A 22197-nucleotide genomic window follows, 5' to 3' on the forward strand; every position below is an offset into this window, starting at 1 on the left:
GAAGGTGAAGTGTTGTGCTCATGTTTGCATATCAGGTCAGCTGCTGAGCCAGGAATAGAAGTCCTGTCTTATGACTCAGTGCCCTAACCACTGGCCTGCGCCGCCTCTCTGGAGCACCGGTCTTTTCCAAGAATATAGTAGCAATGGGGCACAGGAGTACCTACAGCAAAGAGAGGAGCTTTGCTCCAACTCTGGCAGGGCTCCGAGGCTCATACACAGCTTAAAGTACAAGGGGAGGAAAAAAAATTTTCTAAAGGAGCTCCTGATAAGTTCTGTAAAGTTATGGTTTGCTTTGCTTTGTTTAGGAACAACAGCAAAAAAAAAAAAAATCTAATTGAAAATAGCTTTCCAGACGTTTTTGGATGTGGAAAAAAGTTCCATGTGTTTAAAAGTCAAACTCTGCTCTACAAATAACCTAAGAGCGGCCTGTGATTAAATCTTTTGTATATTCAACAACAAACTCATTTTATGCAACCACAACTATGATAAAATTGAATTAAATGAACCTGCCTCTAAGAAAAGATACTGAATAGCTGAGTAGCGCATTATTCAATGAATGGAAAACGGGGAGGCTGGCTGAAACTGCTGGGAAATGGTTTTAACATTCTATCGGGCTAAAGAGCAATTCTGTGAAATCACTGTATTTGTTTCCCCCCTACCTCCCCGCCCTCATTTTTTAAATAGCAGTGCTCTTCATACTGTCAGAATTCAGTGTTGTGACACCCCTACTCAAAAGTTATGACAGCAGTGTAATGACAGCTACTGCCTCTTGAGAATCAATCAGGCAATTAATTTTGTAAATGAAATGCTGATTATACAAAGCTTCACATGAGAGGCCCAGTGATTAAAATCAATTTAACAAATTGTTTCAGGTGGGACTTGATTAATAATTTGCCATAAATGCTGAGGATATATGACCAGCATACCTTTGTGTGTGTGTGTGTGTGTGTGTGTGTGTTAATATAGAACTATATATATCTCTTGGAGTGGAAAAAATCTGCAGCTAACTGTATGTACTTTTGGCTTGTGACCTAGATGTGATCGGTTATACCTTTTTGTGGGTACGCTGTCGTCCCCAGTGTTCACAGTGTCACTTTCTCAGCTAGTGTTCTCTCCAGCAATTAAATACATCTAACTTATAATTTCATTCCTGTAAGTAAATCCAAGTAGTTGAAAAAGTGTATTCAGATCCACTGGCATATTAGGTTGAGGAAGATTTTTATTTAAAATTTAAAGTGAATGTGGGATTTTTTCCATTTACATCTCTCCCCACCATTACGTATATATTTAGGACGTTGTGCATTTTCTCCCTCTTACTGCAATACTTCTCTGCAGGGAGCCTTCCTGCAGAGCTCCCCTCGTTCCACTCAGGGCAGTGCTCTATTCCTTGGCTGACGGACACTATTTTTAGTACATCCTTTTCTGTCCATCTAACGCCGTGTTTGTGTAAGAGCTGTACAAAGTAGGTAAGGGAATTTTTTTTCCGAGTTCCAGATGGCAGCCATGCACAGTGAGTGAAGGTGTTTACTTGTCTAGGAAGCTGAGAACTTCATTGCCAGACAAAATAGAAGTAACTGGTATTTTGGGTGGGGCTTTTCTTTTTTTAACTTGGTTTTCTGGGTTTGTGAATGGATTTTCTCTTCCTTGTTAAGCCATAGCCTTGGCTACTGAGGAGGCCTTAAAGCTTTGAGGCATCCACTGGTAAATCTAGCTTGAGAACTTTAGGTTACTATTTTCCCTTGCTAGCTGCCTTGCTCTCCTGCTGGGGGTTGCTATTTTGACAGTAGAAATGCCAGATTGAGAGCTCTGCCCGTGTCTGCCCATGCTTCAGTGCCAAAGCTGTTGTATTGGTGAAAAACCATCCAACACAGTATTGAGTTCAGATGCTGGACTGTGGATGGAAGTAGTTAAAGCATGGTCACTATCTGGCAGCACATAGGAGAAGCAGCTGGAGTGAGTGACCTGTTGTATAGTTGCAGATAGGTTTGCTAGAAGACGTTTTAAAGAACCTCTGAATTCTCTTGCACTAGAAATTGCTGCAAACTTGTTGAGGAGGGGAGTAAAGCTTCTGCATGCCTAAAGAAAAGTGGTCTTCTTTGTAGGGGCATCCAAGTTGGAGAAGACAAATCTAAAGACAGGACTATAATTCCTAAGTACTTCCTGGAAGAAGTTTGATACTAGGAAAGTGGGTTACAGGAGAACACTGAATGTTCAGGTGTGATGAGGACAGATGACACACATTAAGCTAACTTCAGAGTAACCTATTAGCTGTCAACAGGGACAGCGGTTCTGAGCTGTATATCCATGTGAACTTGTCAGAAACCTAGGATTGTTTTGGCCATCAGCTGTGTTAATGTGTATAATTGCTTCTTGATGTTTTCTTAACCTTTGCATGCACTTGTAGTGGCAACTGAAGAGGTTAGTTATGTACACTTCATTAAAAACAGATTTCTTTGCTATGTTTGTTGTGATTTGTTCTTTCAGTAGTTGTTTAGTTTTATCTGTATGCAAAATAATAAATAGAGAATGGCTGATTCACGGGCCTTACAGTTTTCAGGTTGTGCGTGTTAAAGACCACTCAGAAGACTGAAAAACAGTATATCCTTCTCCCTCACCCTGCAAAAACAGTTGCTTTTATAAATTATTTGTAAATAGTAGTAGTTGATTTCTTTGTGGGGCATAGCTTTGATTTTTTTTCCTTTCTTTCCCCTTGTTAATTACTTACTTTCTGTTTTGGGAAATAATCTTTCTGATGTCGCCCTGCAGCTGAAATCAGACAGTATGCAGAGCTTTTAAGAACAGGAAAATGGTTATTTATGTGAAATCTCTGCTAGTGTATGCTTCTTCATTTACTGGATTTTCTTCTATCATAGGCTTATGTTGAACTCAGCTTTTTGGTTTTGCTTACTACTTACTGTGTTTGTGCAACTGCCTTTTTTAATTAAAATTTTAGTAAAACAGACAGTAGATTTCCTATTTCAAAAAAATAGGAAGTATATTTGCCAGTCAGTGCTCAGACTTTATTGTTAATGTCAGAATTTAATGCTGTACATTCATACTTTTTTAATAGTTGCTTGCAGCTTTCTTAAATGGATATTGAAAAACACGTAACAAGAGTTGTTTTGATACTCCCACTTTTGTCACGTAAAAACGTTGGCTGAGGCGTCCTTGTACATGTTCATACAAATGATGACATTATCTAGGAATGGATTATCTTTTCTGCAGTTCCATCCTCATGCCAGCTGTGTCATTGTATTATATTGAATACTCGTGATTATCTTTAGCGATAAATTTGTGACTTGGTGTCTGACCTAGAGTTGAGAGCTTCATGCCCATCTTTCTTGGAATGTTGGTAACTGATTGTCAGCTGTCTTTATTTATTATGAGGTTTCAAGGCTTTGGTTTTTATACAGAGATGGGTTTTCTTTTTTTTTTTTTTAATATGGAGACAGAAGCTTTGGCTGCAGATTAATCAATAAACAAAGAGTTATTGTATTCATAGCTCTAGGAGTTTGAGAGGAAGCCTACTTGGGAGTGTTGAGTTCATGTTGTTTTGTTATAGGCACAAATGGTGGAGCATTACTTGGGGTGCTCTGTGCCTTGTAGTCACTTTAAATCGCAGCATTTGCTGTTATCAGCCAAACCAATGCCTCTTTTCATTTTTGTTTAAACAAACAAAAAAGCACACTTTCACTTGAGAAATAGTTACATCTCTCATGTAAATACTCTTGTCTTCTAGTGAATTGCTCTGTTTGCCTTGTAGAAAAGAGCACTAGCTGGATGGGATTCATATCTAAATTCCATTGTGACCTTACTAAAGTGACTCCCGCTCCTCCCTGGCTTGAGATTTCAGTGTTGGGGGTCTTAGTGGCATCTTTAAATGGACATGTTAGTGACTGGTGTTGTTCATATTCATAAACATCATTCAAATAAACATTTTGTTGTTAGAAGTGAAACACTAATTGATAACTTAATAGTGGATATATATAATGTGTGCATAACATTAGTAATGCCTTAAAAGTAAGAGCTGATTTTGGTCAGACTGCTTCTCAAGTTACTCTCTTGTGCAAGCTGCCTCAGATCTGAGTATAGATGAGGTAACTGGGAAAACACTGGCTAAATGACAAAAGAAAATGGTAGTGTATTTTTCTCTCACTTTAGAAAAGGTGAAATTGAATCTCCAGGTACTTCAGGGTGAGGTGATTTATTTGATTGTTTTGGATGGGAAAAGCACAGAAGTGGTGGTGGTACTAAGCTTACAAGTGGGTGTAGAATATTAATTTTTTCACTTCTGCCTATAGCAGGAATGTCGAGTTTATGTATTCTTTTATACAAAACATTGAAAAAAGGAGCAGGTAAGAGAAAAAGGTTGTCAGTGATTATTTGTAAGCAGTGTAGGCTTTTCAGTGTCCTACCTTAATGGCTGTATTGTCAGTCTAAAGACTGGGAATGAAACCTTGGCCCTGTTGAAATCATAAGCAAACCTTCCACTGGGTGTTTTAATGTGCTCGCAAGGCACGTAATAGGCAAGAAGTCTTATGAAATGCTCTGTTCTCACAAAGATAGTACATGTGCAAATGAATCTGATACTGACACGAGATAGGAACTATAATAAAGAGGTTATAAATTATAATACTTCTGTGTACTGGAACAAAGAACAAGACTGAGGTATTTTGAGGACCTGCAGATCTACGCAAAGTTTAAATGAAATGCAGCAAGTTGAAGAGGAGGTGAGGAATCAGAAGCAAAAGGCAGAATCCATCTAGGCTTGCCTGGAAGAGTATGGCAGTAAAAAATAGCATGAGCAAACACTAGATAAACTGGCAAAATGGTAATGTGTGTATTAGGAGTAAAATAGCACTAGAGAAAAATTGGACTGTTCTGTAAAGGCGGGAAAAGAAACTAATGGATATTGATTACTACAGTGACACTAAAATAAAATTTAATAAGTAATTAAAACTTCACAGTACAGCATGTAATAGAATTAAGTAAAGGCATGGAAGATGTGAAAATACACAAGTCATCCATTTGTAGTCAAACATGCATGCTGGGTTTTAGAGGAATGTGATTCAGGTAGAGCAATGCTGTCATTTTTGGTAAATGTTAGAGAGCAGGTGTGGAGGGGTTGGGTTATGATCCCTACAGCAGAAAGCGGTTGATACTTCTCATAATCATCCTGTCACTGAAGACTTGTCTTTGAAAACTGTTGGAACCGATGTTATAGAAAATATTGGAACTTAATAAATGTTAAAGGAACCTTCAGATAAGATGATAATATGTATGTCTCAATTAACAACTCCTTCTAATAAGTTTTCAAAATGTCATGGATGAGAGAAAATCTTGCTATAAGAATGAGACCAGGAAGTCTACAAGAATGATAAAGCTAAAAACTGTGCATGCATTGAAGCTGGAAAAAGTTACATTGAAATTTTTACCTTCACTGTAAGGGGGACACAGTACTTGATGAGCAGCTCTTCTTTCTGTTAAGTGTATGGCTCCACGTCTTTCTCACCATACACTGTTCTGAAGACAAAATTTGTCTTTTTGTTAGAGAGTTTTCAGTGGTATTGATCATGAACATATTAAATTCTAAAATTGGTTCTGTGTTGAAGAAATGATGGGGCTTTTTTGTTCATTTTTGGGATTGGAAATTTTTTCCCATTTTTTTCATTTTTGCAGCAGGGAAGCTGAGGCATTGTTGTAGGAAGTTTGGTCTGGTTTTGATGGCTGTAGATTAAATTTTTTGAAACACCCAGTTTGTGGAAACACTTTCAGAGCACATCTATAATCAAATTCAAAATAGTTGCAGTTGTAGATGCGCAGCATTTCCTGCAATTTAAGCCCCATGATTTCAATTCAAGATGGGTTCAATTGGTAAATTTTGAAATTTTTTTGGTTTAGTGAAAAACTGTGGCAGATGCAGAGGTAGAGTCCATTTCTGCCTGAGCAGCACACAGCTTCTTTAAGTGGCAAGACAATTGTCTGCTTCATTCCCTATTCTGTATGATAAGTGAAGCCCTTGCTCCAGTAGCTCACAGTAGCCCCTTCACTGCCCTGTGCTGCATGGACACCTGGAGCAGGACATCGCTGCCTGTGTGGGTTGAAGTGTGGCTGTGTGTTTAAAGACACAGCCACACTTCTGTGAAGGAGACACGTTTAATGTTGCAAGGGCAAACTTAATTCCAAGAACTCTCAGCTTCTGCAGTACTGTTTCTTAACCCTGGGGAAGAGCTGGCTCTTTGGTTTTGTTTTGCCTTGCAGAAATATGTTGACAGCCACTGAGTAACTGGTAGATTTCTTTTGGGATATAATCTGAAGGGAGTCAGGAATAGCAGTGGTGACTTGCCACCCCCCCATAAGGACTGACCAGTGCGTAGGCTGAGAAATGTTTCCTCACTGAGTCCGTCTTCTCCAACCCTAGAGATCACAGAGCACTCTACTGTTCTTTCCCTAAGAGCTTTGGAGGCAGGAGGAACAGGCAGCACTGACAGCTAGGGTGGGTCCCTGTGGCTTGTCCCAGTAATTTTCCCAGGCACAGTTACTGCTCTCTCTCAGTCTAGCTCTCTCATATTCAAGTATCTCCAGTCCTTGGTCCAGGTGCTTGACTTGCAGTGTTCACAGTAAGTTCTGAGCATCTCCAGGTCCCTTGCTACCCAGCGACCACAGCTCCCTCGATTCCAGTTTTGTGTGAGACACTGCAGCCTCTGGTGACTGGATTTACAGCAATATCTGAGGCTCTTCATCCCTCCACCTTTCTGAATTGGAGGGATATCACCTCAGGGAAAGAGGAGCAGCTCACTGGAGAGAACACGGAGAAGTGCAATGATGGCAGGCTGGTGAGAAGGAAGGGAAGGAAGGATGCACTGGCACTGAGGCTCACTCTCCCAACACACGCACAGAAGCTCCGCTGCTTGGAGGTCACTAGTCCAGAGGACAGACTCTTTGGCCTGTATCCATGTCACCTCCTGACCTTGTTTCCTCCTCTCCCCTTCAACTCTTTCTGCCTCACTTCTGTCTCCACTGCTTTTTTAACTCCTTGTCCCTCTCTCTGTGTCCGGCACATTCAAGGCAGCCTCCATACACTTTGTAACTCCGAAGAAGCCTTGCCCTGTCCCTCATGTGCTCCTGTTTATTCCTCCTTTGCTTTCAGTCTGGTGACATTCAGGTGCTCTCTCTGACAGGGGCACATGCCTTGCCTTTCACAAATGTCCAGTGTCACCTTGGGAAATTAAAATTCTCTGCCTCAAAGCATGGTATTCAAGAGGTATTTTCAAGTGTTTTATGTGAGAACATAAACCATATATTTTTCTGTGACCTCATTCTAAGACATAGCTGAACGTTTTCTGCTGAGTTTTCCAGAGAATTTCAGCCTCAAGCATACATATGCCCTGGAAAATTTCAGCCTAAATGCTTGAAGTTTGGCAAAGTTTATATGCACCTGAACGTAGTCTTAATAATGGAAAATGTCATACTCTTTAGCTGTGTAGCTATCTGCATTGTTTATATTTAAGAATGGATGCAGAAAAGAAAATACTACACTCAAAATTAATTAAACTTGAATTTGAGTAAATGTTGTTATTGGAGATGGAGACCTGGAAATTACACCCTGAAACAGAAGATGGTGGCAATGAGCAGTGCTCTTTGGCTTCATGGGAATCTCATGGAGGAAATTCAAGACTCGCTTTGAACAAGGATTTGTATTTGAGAAGATGAATATGACGGGTGATGCACAGAATGAACATTAAAACACAGAAGTAAACATAGATGAGGTATTGTGGTCTCTAGGAGGAAATGTAAGTTGTCCCCTGGGACACTGTAAGAAGGAATCTATAGTTCATCTGCTTAGCCTTTGTGTTTTTAATTGAAACTGTGGTGAAGAATGCATGATGGCCCTAAAAAAAGAAAAAATTGAGAATGTTGTTGTGGATCAGGTGATCTGAAGTGGTTGAGGAACCATTGATTTTGAACAGTATGAAATATAAATAGTAAATTACCCAGGGACATTTAGTGGCAAAAAATAGAAACTTCTAATCTGGCCACGGAGCAGGCAAATAATAAAGGGAAAATAGCTGAGTAATACCCAAAATTAGAAGTGAATGTGCAATTTGCTATGGTAGCAAAAAAAGGGTGGTCCTCTTCTGAAGTGAATGGAGGTGTCATGTGAGGAGGAGGTTATCATTTCCATCTCCTCAGGTGTAGTGTGCCCATATTCAGAATACTGTATTAGTTTTGGGGGACATTCCTGGAAAATTTGTATTGGTAGTAGTGGAGAGAGCGAAAAAAAAAAAAAGAGTGGAAAAAAAAAGAGGTTTGATGGATTTTATTTGCAGTAAAGAAAGAATAATAGTTCATTAAGCAGTGACGACTTTGGAAAGGACATATTTTTGATAAGAACAAAAAAAGTAGTGTGTTAGTAGTACAAACATCAGTGATGAGAAGAAACGTGGATGGGAGTGGGAAATGTTAGTTATTGTCATAATAACTATTACATCAGAATATAATAGCCAGAAAGGACTTGAAGAAGCCGTATTACATAGGAGGTTTTAAAAGGAAACTGGGCAGCAGTATGCTGCAGGAAAACATGTACAAAATGTGCTGCAGGAGGGAATCCTGCTCCTGTTGGGGGGGGGGGGGTGGGCTGGCTGGGTGAATTAATAGGTCTTTTTGGGGGGGGGGGGTAGAAGGGGGGTATGTTTCACTTTTATGAAGACATGATTGTGATAGGCTTTTTGAAAGCTTCCCCCCCCCATTCTTCCATGAATCTAACTAGCACTCAGGAATTAAAAAATGGATGTCATATTAACAATACAGGGCTGCACTTGATGAAGTATGGTATTTTCTGGTTCAGTTAGTCCTCAGTAATAAAACATGAGAGTAATACTACACAATGGTTGACACCTGTCCTGAAACTGTTACAGGGATTGGTAAGTGCTGCCAAAAAGTCTAAAAATAAAACTTCCCTCCCTTACCTCCCTTCCCCCTCCATCACTGGTTGCAGTTTGATTTTCTGAGGTCTATTAAGGAGGCAAATATACTTTCATGTAATATGTGGGTTATGACTTGCTTTTTGATCTGGAAACTTATTAGTGTGCACGCTAGCAATAGGAAAATGCTGAAATACAGTGTTCTGTATGCATTCACTTCTTGGAAACTTTCTTTTCTTTCCACTTTCTCTTTTTTTTCAATGTAGGAGAACAGACATTTTCTCAAGGTTAAGTGGCTTGTCCACTGTTTGTGTCTCTTTATATATTTTTATGGTTTTATTTTATTTTTGTTTTAACGCTAACATCAGTGATGCTAATCAGTTTGCAGCAGTATATTTAATTATTTCTTAAGCTGAAATTTTTTGAGCAGTTTTTCTGCTTTCTGTCTGTATAGGTAACAAACAGCCTCAAGTTTTAGTGCAAAAATTTTTTTTTTTTTCATTGTTTTAAATGGAATAGAAGTCCCAAACTCACTATTCAGAACCTCATCTAATTAATCAGAGAACCAGGGTATGGTACTTTGCCAGTTTGTATGTCAAGTCAATATTTGATGTATAAAGCATTGAGAAAACACGTGTCTAATTTCCCCGCAGTGAGCATGACGATTCTGACCTTTTTCTTTGCATGTCTTAAATATTCCTTTGCTTGTATTTGCCAACAGGGCAGTCCGATGGATCCGATGGTGATGAAGAGGCCGCAGCTGTACGGCATGGGCAATAACCCTCACTCTCAGGCACAGCAGAGCAGCCCCTACCCCGGGCAGTCCTACGGCCCTCCCGGCCCCCAGCGCTATCCCGTGGGAATGCAGGGCCGAGCCCCAGCAGCCATGGGAGGAATGCAGTATCCACAGCAACAGGTTTGTGGAGGATTTTTCTGGGTTGCTTTGGTTTCCCTCCTCTCTTTCTCTTCCGTTCTGACACTGCGGTAATACAGAGGGTGCAAGAGAAAAACCCCAGAAATAAGGATTTCTTGTGCAGAGCAAGGATGAAAGACTGTTTTAAAACTAAATAAATTATGTTCACAGTGTGATTGTTTTGTGAAATCCCTTACAGTTCGAAAACGATTTAGTTTTTGCTGGTATCTTTCTGGAGAGAGAGAAGTATGTCAAATGCCATGAATTTTCTTTTTTTTCCAGTCGACACCACTTAGCCTTGCATATTTTTTGGTTCTTTTCTTTGCTGTTGTTGCTATTTTGTTTTTGGTTTTTTTGGTGGTTTTTATGTTCTCTTTCTCTCTGGCTTACATTTAAATGTAAGATGAAAACCTACAGCTGACATCAGTACATCAAGGCTACTGTAGTCCAGCGCATACAAAAGTGTTACATATTTATATCAGCTGTTTGTTGTGGTGGTGGTTGGTTTTCTTTTTTCCCCTCATTTTGGTAGGAGTCTGTAGCTTTTCCTATGGTTTTTTTTTTTCTTTTACCATCTCTTTAAGGTCAGGATTTTTTTTTTAAATATATCAGAGTATATAGAAAGGTAAGAATCTCCTTTTTATCTACTTGGATTTCACTGCTGATAGAGACCTCTTGTCTCAGCTATTTTCCTACCCTTTTTAAGAAGGTCGATCTCAATATGCATACCATATACTAAGGAAAATACAGCAGTTTTCAAGAGGGAGAGATAAACCGAGGTTAAGAAGCTAATGTTTTGCTAATTTTTTTTTTTTTAATTAGGGATGTGAGTGTAGGCAGTGAGAGCTCTACACCGCCTCGTGAGCACAACAGTAACTTGATCATTTATGGGAAAGAACATTTGTTTTATGCAACTGACCAGTCAGAGATTAGCTTTTTTTTATGTCATCTTTTGTTAAATATAGAAAAGAAAATAAAATTTTGGACTCCTGGCAGATAGGTGCCTGGCCAATTCTTGTTATCACCTATCCAGCAGGACAAGATGTTAATCAGGCAGTTAATTAAATAACAGTTTCAAATATATTCTAGTATCATTAGCACAAGTCTTAATTTTTATTCTTTTCATTGTTAAATAGATACTTACTGGTAAGGAAGAGATTGTTTAGTTTAGAAATGCCAAACAATATATTTGGTTGCTAGATTCAGACAGCAGAGCATTTTGTCAGTTGCAAAAGGGAGGAGAAATTGAATAAAGGAGGCTTTATTTTTCTCCGCGTAGCTGTAGCCAAAGTGAAGTTATTAAAACACATTTTTAATTTAAAAATGAGTTATTCTGTGTTACGCGGAGATGAGTGTTGAATTTGCAGTGCATTTGCTAATTGCTTGGTAATTGTAAATTACCCGTCAGCAGGCAGTGACCTGGCAGCGCCATTGGCTGCCGGCCCCATCCGTCTCCTCGCAGCGCTGCTCTAAGTGGCTGAGCGGCAGCGCCGGCCCGAGCACCAGAGCTCTTTGGGGAAAAAGGGACAGGATAATTATGACATTGAATTTTTATTGAACGGACATCACCACCTAGGCATGATTTTGTTTTGGACAGCCTCCAGAGCTTCGTGTGTTTGGTTTGTGAACCTCTAATGATCTGAATCCAGTTCTTTTCATATTGCTCATATATTACCACCTTTCTACAAAGGATTAAAATGCAGGAATGCAGGTTTGTAAATTGAATTGCCAACTTACCAGCTGAGTGGTAAGTTGTCTTTGGCACAGGATGCCACAGTTTGATTCCTGGCTGGATTTTTACTCCTGTGACATGAATATTAAATAAGGAGAGCCTAGCTATGCTTGTTAAAACTGTGTAGCACGTATCTACTTTAGATATCATAGATATATAAAATATATAATATTGCCAGAAGTTTCAGAAGATGAATCTCAGCACTTTCTGGAAATTGGACTGCTTTAGAGTGTCACACTGAATTTATCAAAAGCACAAGGCACTTACAGAAACTCGATTGGTTAGAAAATACTGGGCCTTAAACATGTACCGTGCTCAGATTTAAGTATTGTGCAGAGATAGCATTGAGTAGATGGATTATGAGGGTGGAAGTGCCACACTGCAGGAAGGGTGGGAAGCATCAATGGGAGAGGTTGTTCTTATTTTAAGTTATAGTTTGCTGTTGCCCAAAGATAGCTGAGGGTGTCAACTCTGTTTCCTTGGATGAAACAAGAAGGCTTTTTGTTAAACTGTGAAGATTTTTGAATTTTGAAGAAGACCTTGAAATGTTAAGTCTGGCTCTTTGTCAGCAAGTGTTGTGGCTTGAGGTTAGAACTATGGGACTTGACAGATTTCAACTTGCAGGCTCTGCTGCAGGATGCTGCAAATGAAGAAATAAAGATGAAAAACAACACCCTAAAGATTGAGCTAAAATTAATGGAAGTGATAGAATTGAAGATAATTGAAGATAGGATAATAAGATATACTTAGCTGGTCTATGTCATATTGCAGCAGAGAGTAGTGTGTTCCAGCCTGCAGCCCAGAGGTGGAAGAGCTCTCTCGCAGGAAGGGAGGCTGCTGGCATAAGCAGTGAAAGATGAAAGAGGATGGAAAAGATGAAATGTTTCAGGTGCAGTCAGCCTATGTATCTGCAGCATGGGTGTCAAACATAGCCTGCTAAGCAGTTGTAAAAGGGGTATCTATGAAGTGCTGCAGACATTCTCTTACAACTGCTGTTTGGTCTAGGCATGCTTGCTACCAAACATGAAGGTGCAAATAAACGCCCAGGTTTTCTTAAAATTCTTTGTGGAAATTGCAGGATGTTGAAGTGATTATGGAAGGTATGGGATACGTTCTGTGACACGACTGCAAAGGACTGAAGAGAGAAAGCAGATCTCCTAAGTGTTTAAGCCCCAGCCCAACACACTGAGCCTTACATAAGGGGCACAATTTGAAATCCAGGCAATCTCTTTGCACTAATATAGCTAAAGATAGATAAAGGGGTCTAGATATATAAATAGCCATATGGGAAAGGCAGGTAAATTGTGATGAAGGTAATGGTAACCTGAGATTTTCACTTTCTTCTCTGAAAGTTGACAACAGAGATACAGATTTGTCATGTGAAGCCTCTTGAGACAAAGTGCTAAGCAGTTTGAAGAGTGCTGCAGCATTTTGTAAGATTTTAAGGGCATGTCCAGTTAACTCAGTGTGAGTCAAATAAGTATATAAAACATTTGGACTGATTTGACACCTATATAAAGGGGAAGGTATGAGAAAGGAAGGTGATACTAAAAGAGTCATATGCTTAATTTATAGGATAGCAGACTTGACATATCTCTTGTCAGTATGTATTAATATGGCGAATTAATTCCTTAGAGATTTTTGTATTTTTAGGAAATTTGGAATTTTGTTTCTTTCCCATTCACCTTCAGTGGGAGAGGGGGGAAGAAGGCAAGAGAAAGCTGGGAGCAAGATGGCCTGTGCCTATGTTGTTAGTCTTCATGATTGAAACACAAGTCACAACAAGACTTTAAAATGCTATTCTTGCATGTAAATCTTAATACTGCTATCTCATAATCTCGTGAACCCTCTCTCCTGGTTTGCATGGGGTGAATGTAATTTTAGGATTATTAGCAGTTCTTACCCAGGAAATGTATGTAAAACCAGAAAGCAGAAAAATATTCTTTCAGATTTAACTTCAGTTTCTAATATCATAGATATCACTTGGAATTAGAAAGATATGATGTCAAAATTGAAAATCCTAATATGCAGGTATAGCTAGCACCTGAAAACTTCAGGCTCGATTTTGCAATGTATTTCACTATAAGTGAAGTACTATCTGAGTAGTAAGATCTGATTATAAAGACAATAATTTGCTTTTCATTTAACTTCTTTTTTGCCTTACACCCTTTTTGGACCTCAGTCAAGCAGGTGATGATGCCATGATCAGTTATTTCTGGATTTGGTTTGATTGCCCTCTCAAAGTGTTTTTGTGCTTTAGTGCTGTGGGCTGTAGGAAAGCCTTCTGCTGCTTTGTAAAGTCATTTTTGCTAAAAATAAAAAGACCTCAGAATACCGATCAAAATAAAGGGCTTTTTTCCCACCAGTAGTGTTGCTTTTTCATGATACTAGCATGCAGTATTTTATTTTGTGATGAATTTCATTAACTTTAAAAATCATATACTCGAAATATTTGCTTATAGGTTTTGAAAGTTTTCAGCAAAGTTTGAAGGCTTGGATTTATGAATATGTTTGAAAGAATCGAATGGTGTGATGTGCCTGTTTAATCAGATGATCATTTCCTAATTGATTTTTTTTAGCATGCATTAAAATTCCTTGTGTACTTGATGGACTGGAACAACAACTTGTTGTGTAAATAGGATCGTGTTGCTATAACGCATAGTAAATTCTTTATGAAAGATGTTTGCATGGATATGTACAACAGCCATTCCTAATAGCTATTTAAAATGGAACATTTCAGTACCAATCATGCAGTTGCCTTAGTGCCTTGAGCCTGCTTGCTGCAAGACAAGTTTTGAGGCCTGAGCCTCAGTCTATTCTTTCTCTTTTTTTTTTGCTATAGAAGTACTGAGAGATGAAAGGATGCTAATCACTTGTCCCTTTAATTTTTTTTTTATATTCTTGATTTGCAGAATTCAAAACCAAATGTTATCGCTGTCCTCACCGTTTTAAGAATGGAACTGTAGATATTCAGAAAAGCACTAACTCCATTTCCCCCCTTTTTTGATATACATATTATTTTGAGGTGTAAGGAAAATATGCCTGTTGTTGTCTTATATGGCAAGTTTCAATGTGGGGAGTAACTTTTTTTTTAAAGGGGAAAAAAAGTTGTAAAACCTCTAGGAATATGTAGCAAGGATTTACTGTAATAGAAACTGCAAGTCAACCAGAACTATAGCAGCAGCAGTGTGATTACATCATTTAGGAAAGGGTTTACAGCGCCCCTATTGGGTAATGTCCCGGGTTGGAAATGTCAAGTTTACGCCAAGGAAATCAGTTGGCTGTTGGTTTGGCAGGTAGAGTTTTAAAGCCAGCAAACACACGTGTTTACTACTGGTTGGCTGGTTGTGTGTGTTACTTTGTGAAGTCATTTTCGTTCTAAAAGATTGAAGTATGCCAAGAAAGTGAGGCTTGCTTTCATATTTTGCACTGATCCATTAACTTAAAATGTGGCGTATACACACAGCAAATACTGGTCAAGTGATTACTTTTTCTGTCCTCTGTGTGTGTAATTGCCCTCACCACCTAGACGATGTTAAATGCGTTGCAGTTTTTTTTGCTCCTAAGTAGGTGTTAGCACAATTGATGTTAGTCTTGGTTAAGAGAACAGACACTGAAAATAAGCACCATTCTCGGTTCTTAGTCTCTTTATTTTGCAAGAACAGAGAATGAATCGATGTGATTGAATCTCAGAAACAGCCAGCAGAGGACAAAATAGCGAGATGTGTTGCTTTTTCTTAAAGATTGATAGATGAATTTGATGCACACACATAAGAAGGGAGTGTGAAGCTTTGATCAGCATGTGCTTTGGAAGTACATTTTTCCAGATTTTTGTTTGATTTACCTTGGTGTTTTGGGGGGCATTTGTTTTTCTTTTGGCTTTGGTATTGGTTTTTGTGGTGGGTGGGTGTGTGCTTTATTTGGGTTTTTGTTTGCGTGTTTCATTTATTTTGGTTTGCTTTTTTCACTGGGCATTTATTTGGAGCTGTTACTAGCAGATTATGGACCTACTTCATTAATTACTGGAAAGCAGAAATGTCAAAACTCTAAAGGATTACTTTTCCCAACTTCCTATTCTGTTAAAAACATAAATACTTTTAATTAAAAGAATTCCTCAGTAACATTTTATTTGAATGATATATCTGCCATCCTGCTGAACTTCTATAAACCTCTAGGAAAAAAAAAAAATCAGTAAAGTAAGTAGAACTGCTGCTTCCTGGAGAATGTAAAGTTTGAACTAGAAAAACGGACAAGAAGTGACAGCTAGTTGTCTTCCATGTAAGGTCATCTTTAAGAATGGGTCTTTTGATAGTCAAGTGTTAATGGCAAAGAAAAGTTGCTGCTCTTTGTCATGTAAAGAAATGGGATTTTTAAATTTCAGATTTAGGAAAATGCTTGGTACTGTGCTTGTGCAGACTGTAGGAAAATGTTTAGCATGGTTCTTTCTTTTGGGTATACTAAGCCTCATTGACTAAATTGAAAAAAAGGCTGCTGCTTTAGTTCATGGCAGGATAAGGCTTTATGTTGTATTGTCTCCTTTAGAATTATCCCTTCTATTGAGTGCAATTCACTCTATAGAGGGAGGTGGGCACAGATTACAGATAATCACAGAATCAAATTCGACATAAGTTTGAGGTCTTTATGATAGTTTAGCGCTTCATCTTAATGCTGGTCATCTGAGATTGTTTACTGAAGAAAATCCCTAAAGTAAGAGAATTGCATTATTATGGTAAATAGAAACATTTCAGTAGCTTCCATCATTCTTTGAAACAGTGCAGAAAAAAATGTAGGTTGAAAAGGGGAAAGAACTGATCTTTCAGCTGGTGAGAGATGGCTCGGAAATGAGACTGAGTCAACATTTTTATTTGTTGAATTACTATGTAATGATGTTCAGTAAATGCTAATTTTTACATCCATACTGGAGTAAGAGGCAGACAACATTTGCACAGAAAGTGTGTAAGAATTATCAAAGTATTATGACAAATGAAATGTATTTTTGTTACTGCTAAACGATTGTCATTTAGCTGGAATATATAATAGCTGTGATCACATTTGTTGTTCTGCTTGGAAGTGGGGGCATGAGAGAGGAAAACATGCAAGCCCTCTGTGTTGGTGTTCTGAAAACGGTGATTGTTAAAGGAAATAGCAATTATTGTGTTATTGGGAGCTTGGTTTGCTAGCCGAATTAGCTGTCAGTCTGCACTGGAGTTAGGCAGGAAATAGATTTTGGTGATCAGGAGTGGAGAACAGAGAGCTATTTGCTGCTTCACTAGGAAGGTACAAAATCATTTACTTATGAGCAGCTCATTTTACATGGCAGCAGGAGACATGAGTTTATTTACATTTGAAGTGAAATAAGCATCTTGCTTTAAGAAAAGGCTGCTGCATTACTCTGTTCAACAGCTGCCATATAATGACTGTGCCAGGAGGGTTTTAAAGTGTAGGTAAGGAATAATTGACTGTTAATATTATAGTCATAGTAGTTTTTTGTTAATAATGTTAATCAAATGATAATTGATGCTCAAAACTGTTGAAATGATGTCCCGACCCATCATGCACATATACTATAAGATTTTTGTAGCCATATTGTAGCTGTATTTCCCAGTATTCCTGAGGGAACTCAGCGAACTTTTTTTTCTGTTTTTTTTAAATCATGGTATGAGTTTCTCAGAAGATGCTATCATTTGTCTGTAAATTTGAACTTGCTCAAAGGAAGCAAGGGAGGCAATAGAGTATGCTTTTTTAAAAATAGGGAGCGTGTTTCCCACAGCTGAAAATATGGTTGAAGATAAGGGGAAATCAGTGGGAAATATGCTGTGACTTCATTGGAACTACAATTTCACTTCAGGGCCATGTTGCTGGGATTGGGTGACTTGTCTTGGTATCAGGGTAGGCAGAATTAATCCCCTAAGTCAACTGAAGAGAATTTCAGACTGAGACAGGTCAGTACCCTTCACTTTGGTCACCCTGGGACAGAGTCAGGTAGTTTTCTTCTTTGAACAAAAGGCCTTTCAGAAAATATCTGATGTTTCAGTAGTTCAAGATTAGACTCTTATTGCTAGCAGCAACTTTTTAAAAAATAAACTAAGATTTATATTAGATTTAACTTCAGCAAAACTTGTGCAAAAATTACAGTGAGAGAGTTAGTACTGCTAAAAACCAATTCCATACCTTTTTTATGTAGTCAGTCTTAAATGACATGGGTCCCATGCAGTGCAATTCAAGCTTGCTCAGTAACCTGCTTTAGTTTTTCATGTTTTATCACCTAGAGCTTTTTGCTAAGACTTTTTGTGGGAGTAGATGAGTAATAAAGTCTTCAAAAAAAATCTTAAATATGTTTGAGACTATTTTAGTTCTCTGTAGGTAATTTTTTCTAATAGTCGTGTGTGTTTAAATATTGCATTGCTCCTTAAAACTATTCTAACAAGGCACATCTAAAAATCCTAATGTAAATACTTTAAGCTCTTGGTGTTTTGTTGTTTTTCAAGACCGATGAAAGAAAGATTTAAGAACTTAAGGAAGAACTCAAATCTACAGCTCATGCAATCTCTGTAAGCTTTTATTCTTCTGCTACCTTAGGTGACCCCATTTTTGGATACTTCTCTGGTACTTGTTCATTGCTTTGCCTAAAATAGAAAAAATGTGTTAAATGCTTGCATCCTTGCTGATAACGTATTTCGTCTCTGAATCTTACAAAATCTTTTGGGGGTGTGGAGGATTACCAAGGAGAAAATCATTGTCTGCTTTATTTCTTTGTACACTCCATTTTTTCCCTCCTCTTCTGAATATTGTTTCTTAGTGATGCTTTTTGCATTTGAGTGTAAGAGCAATACACATACCAGGTAATAAAACAATTCAGTGACTGGACATTATTAGAAATCACCTTTGAATCTTATATCCAAATACACCTTTAGGAAAGTGAGTGGATTTAGTTTTGGTATGTACATCAAAGGGACAAATTACACTTTCTTGTTAGTTTCTTTCACAGAACAGTGATGAGGAGATTTCTGTGTATTTCTTGGCGAACTGTAGTATAACTTGTCTTCTGAGACAGGAGTCCAATCAAAATAAACAAGGTTTATATAGCCATTTAGGGAAGATGTTGTTTTAATTATAGAAGTAACATTAGTTATCTGGAGTCTATATGCATGTGTGTTTCACAGGCCATGTTGGCAAAGATGTGCTTTACAGGACAGGTTAGCAAAACCACCTTGTTCTTTCCACAGGATTGTCTCTCTCTCTGAACTGTTTGGTGCTCAGCAAGTGGTGCTTAATAGAAACAAACACCTAGGAGTCCATGCCAAGAACAGACTGAGCCTGTGCATGGACAAAGCAAGCAGGGCTGCTCAGCAAGGACCTCTGCTTTTAGCTACTCCTGCCCCTCCTCAGAAACTCCACTGCTTGCCTCTGCTGTCTCTCCTAACGTTCCCAGCTGGCTGCAATGAAAATTGGCATGTGTTTTTGACTCTTCTACTGTACTGGAGAGTGTTTTAAAGGACAGATGCAAATTGACTGGTTTGTATTTTTCATTGGTTTCATTTTATTGCTGATTGGCAAAACTGAGGAAAATCAGAGGCCAAGATATCCCCCTGCAGGTTTGGGAAGTGTGTACTTAATAGATTTATGGTCCTTTTATGTTTGGAAAGTTATTCTAGGGAGGAAACTATTATTTCTAAAATGAACCTTAAGTTCTGCAGAAAATTTTGCTTTAGACCTCGTGTTCACAAAAGAAAAAAATCCTACCTGATGTTGGAGAGCAGGCAGGTGGGTCTTTAGTCCTCTGAGGTGATGCTGTGAGAAATTCCATGTATCCTTCTAAAACTGAAGATTGTTTTATGACCTGAGTAAATTTGCAGTCTTGCAGCAAGTGGTGAAGAGTAGATTCAGTAAATGCCAAGATTGTGTGGGATATTTGGCCTTTTCTTCTTTGATTTTATACATTACAAGAAAAATAATGTTTTCTAATATTCCTTTAGGCCTATAACACCAGGGTTACAAGAGGAGCATAACCACAAAAAGTAATTGAAGAATATCCAGGAAAAGATCAGATATACTTTGGGTGTATTAGGTGTAGGCTTTTCTTTCTTCTTTCTCTCTTGTGTTCTGTCATCCCATTTTTGTCTTTCACATGCAGAACTGACTAAAAATACACTCCTATTCTTGGCATGCATTAATATCCTGTATAGCAGAATAAAAACTTGACAAAATATCAGAACCCTGTGTACATGTGAGTTGCTGTGTCTTTACTGGAGTTGCTTTAGACCTCCTTGCAGGCACTTAGAAAGTTCAGCTTTCTGTAAATCTAGTTTAAAAAAAAAAAAAGAGTTAAAAAGAGTTAAAGAGTTAACATGGTTGTAAGACTGTTGTTTATAGGAATGTGGAAAGATCTATATTACGTGTAGTGTTGTGCTTAGTGGAGAAAAGAGGTTTTTACTTGAAAAGTATTTTTTATACATGGACCTGATGTTATGTATTCCACTTCCAGACACAGGCAGGAATGGCTGTGTCCTGAATCCTTTCAGGCAATAAACTTGGATAATCTCAGTATTTTAATAAATATTTGCTGAAAGAAGGGAGAATACACTTTGGCATTTGGTGTTCATCTTGTAGTAAGGAAATGCTGCAAATGATAGGGTTTTTTATTGCATTGTGGTTTTGTTGGGTACTTTTTATTGTCTCAGAGATGCAACATTTCTATTTGCAATACCAAATAGAAAATTCTCTGAAAAAGGTGGGTGCAGATTCTTAAATAAGAGTTTGGAAAAAGGCATGGAAAAGAGCCTGGGACTAGTAGAAAAACAGTATTGGGAGTGATTGTACAAGGAATGATCATCTGCTTCCTGCGTGTCAATAAAAATGCAGGAGAGCACCTTTCTTGACACAGAGGTTGCTGAAACATCAGTGCTGTCTTTTTTTGTAATACTCCTGTGGATGTTTTTGCACAAAGTGGTATCTGTCAGAGCTTGAAATATTCTTGCACAGTTTCCTTTGAACAGGTAGCACAGGACAAGTTCTAGCACATAGCTGCTTGACATGGGGCCGCCTACCGCAGGGAAGGAATGCCTTGCTTACATACGTCTGAGCTGATGTGCTGAGAACTTTGCCAGTCATTTTGCCAGTTACATACTGGGCTGTGAATAATTACTGAACTTCCATTTTGAATCACAGATTTTTTTTTTCTTTTTTCCTTCTTTCCTCCCCCTTTAAAGTAAAACCATAGCAGTGGGAAATACTGGGAATGCTTTAACAGTTTCTGGTTAGCCTGGAGATATTTTTACAGTGAATGTAACACAAATCTGCACATCTTTATTGCTATGCCATCTTCATTTTTGAAATGCAGTGTTTGTTGTCCTTTTGTTGCTTTCACTGGTACTGTTCATCTAATAACCACCTGGTGTGGGGTGTGTGAAATTACAATGGCAAACAAATACTGTGAATGGTTCACCTAAAAGATGCAATAAGAATACTAAGACTTAGTATTTTCCTGAAAAAAAGATGCCTTTTCTTTGTTACTTTCATATACTCCATATACTTGAAAGTGGTTGAAAACAGCATGGTCTTGTTTTTGCGCACTTGCTGGAGTTCTTCATCTACGCTGTTAACATCTTGGTTTGGAAAGTGATATGTTCAGATACCAGATTGTGATATGCTGTGAAAATCCCAATTGTGTTCAAAAAAGGCAGAATGAATTGGGCAGTAGGACTCTTTGAAAGGATGTGAATTCACTCTTGTCCCATGATTTTTCCTATGGTTGAAGTCAGTGTAAGTGGTTATTGGAGCAAGCAACATACAGCAGTGTATTTGTGTGCGGTTGCCTTGAGGGATTTTTCTTGTCTTTTTTTTTTTTTTCCTTATGATTCCCTGTCTTGGGGCAACTTTCTCTGTTCAGTTGAAGGTGAAATGAGCCTTGCAAACGTATTTGTCAGCTGAGGCAGAGGTGTACATATTTGTCCATATTGCTAGGTTAATATTGTTTGTTACACTATATTTACTCATGGAATATTAGGTGAATAATGAAAGCCTGAAACCTTGTTCTGGATATAATTGTTATGGATGTTTGGTCAGTCTTCTGCTTGCTCTCCCTACTGGGTGAGGAAACACTATTGCTGGGGGTGCTCCCTTTGAAGCCCTGTTTGTGTTCAGGAAGGCCACCACTAGCCATTAGCTCTCCCGTTGGTTTATATGTTTTTTAGTGTAATTTGCCTAAGGTTGTGCTATTCATGTCAGTTTTGCACTTACCACTGCCGTTTCCAACTGGAGGCACAGGAGGCTTCCCATTCGGGTGGGGGAGCGAGGCTACCAGCCCTTCTTGTGGAAGCCTGTCCCTTCATGGAGTTATTTAGTAGGAAACTGCAGTGGCTATGAGCTGGTCTGCCTCGAAGGCCTCCCCTTTTGCTTGTGAAACAGTTGAGGTAAATGGAGTGACAGTAGGGCTGTGGAAAGATCTGGACCTGTATTAACAAAAAATACATCTTGAAACAGCAGTCATTTGGATGGAGGTATGTTTTGATAACTGTTAAGAAAAGACTTGCCACGTGAATGTAAGAGTGCAGATGCAAATATTAAAAGAAAAAGTTGATAATCTTTCTCCTGAACAAACCTGGTGATGATATGTGGCTGGCTGCTGC

General features: G+C 38.5%; 1 protein-coding gene across 11 annotated transcripts in view; it reads left to right on the forward strand.

Moving 5' to 3' along the window:
• The window catches only part of ARID1B (AT-rich interaction domain 1B), a 329572-nt gene that overhangs the window by 23049 nt on the left and 284326 nt on the right, over positions 1 to 22197 (forward strand). For all 11 annotated transcript variants that reach the window (XM_032101926.1, XM_032101923.1, XM_032101928.1 and 8 more), the window contains exon 3: positions 9646 to 9840. In XM_032101926.1, coding sequence (XP_031957817.1) covers positions 9646 to 9840 — 195 coding nt within the window. The remainder of the gene's footprint in view (positions 1 to 9645; positions 9841 to 22197) is intronic.

The sequence above is a fragment of the Corvus moneduloides genome, chromosome 3 (genome assembly GCF_009650955.1).
Source record: "Corvus moneduloides isolate bCorMon1 chromosome 3, bCorMon1.pri, whole genome shotgun sequence".
In the NCBI taxonomy this organism is placed as follows: Eukaryota; Metazoa; Chordata; class Aves; order Passeriformes; family Corvidae; genus Corvus; species Corvus moneduloides.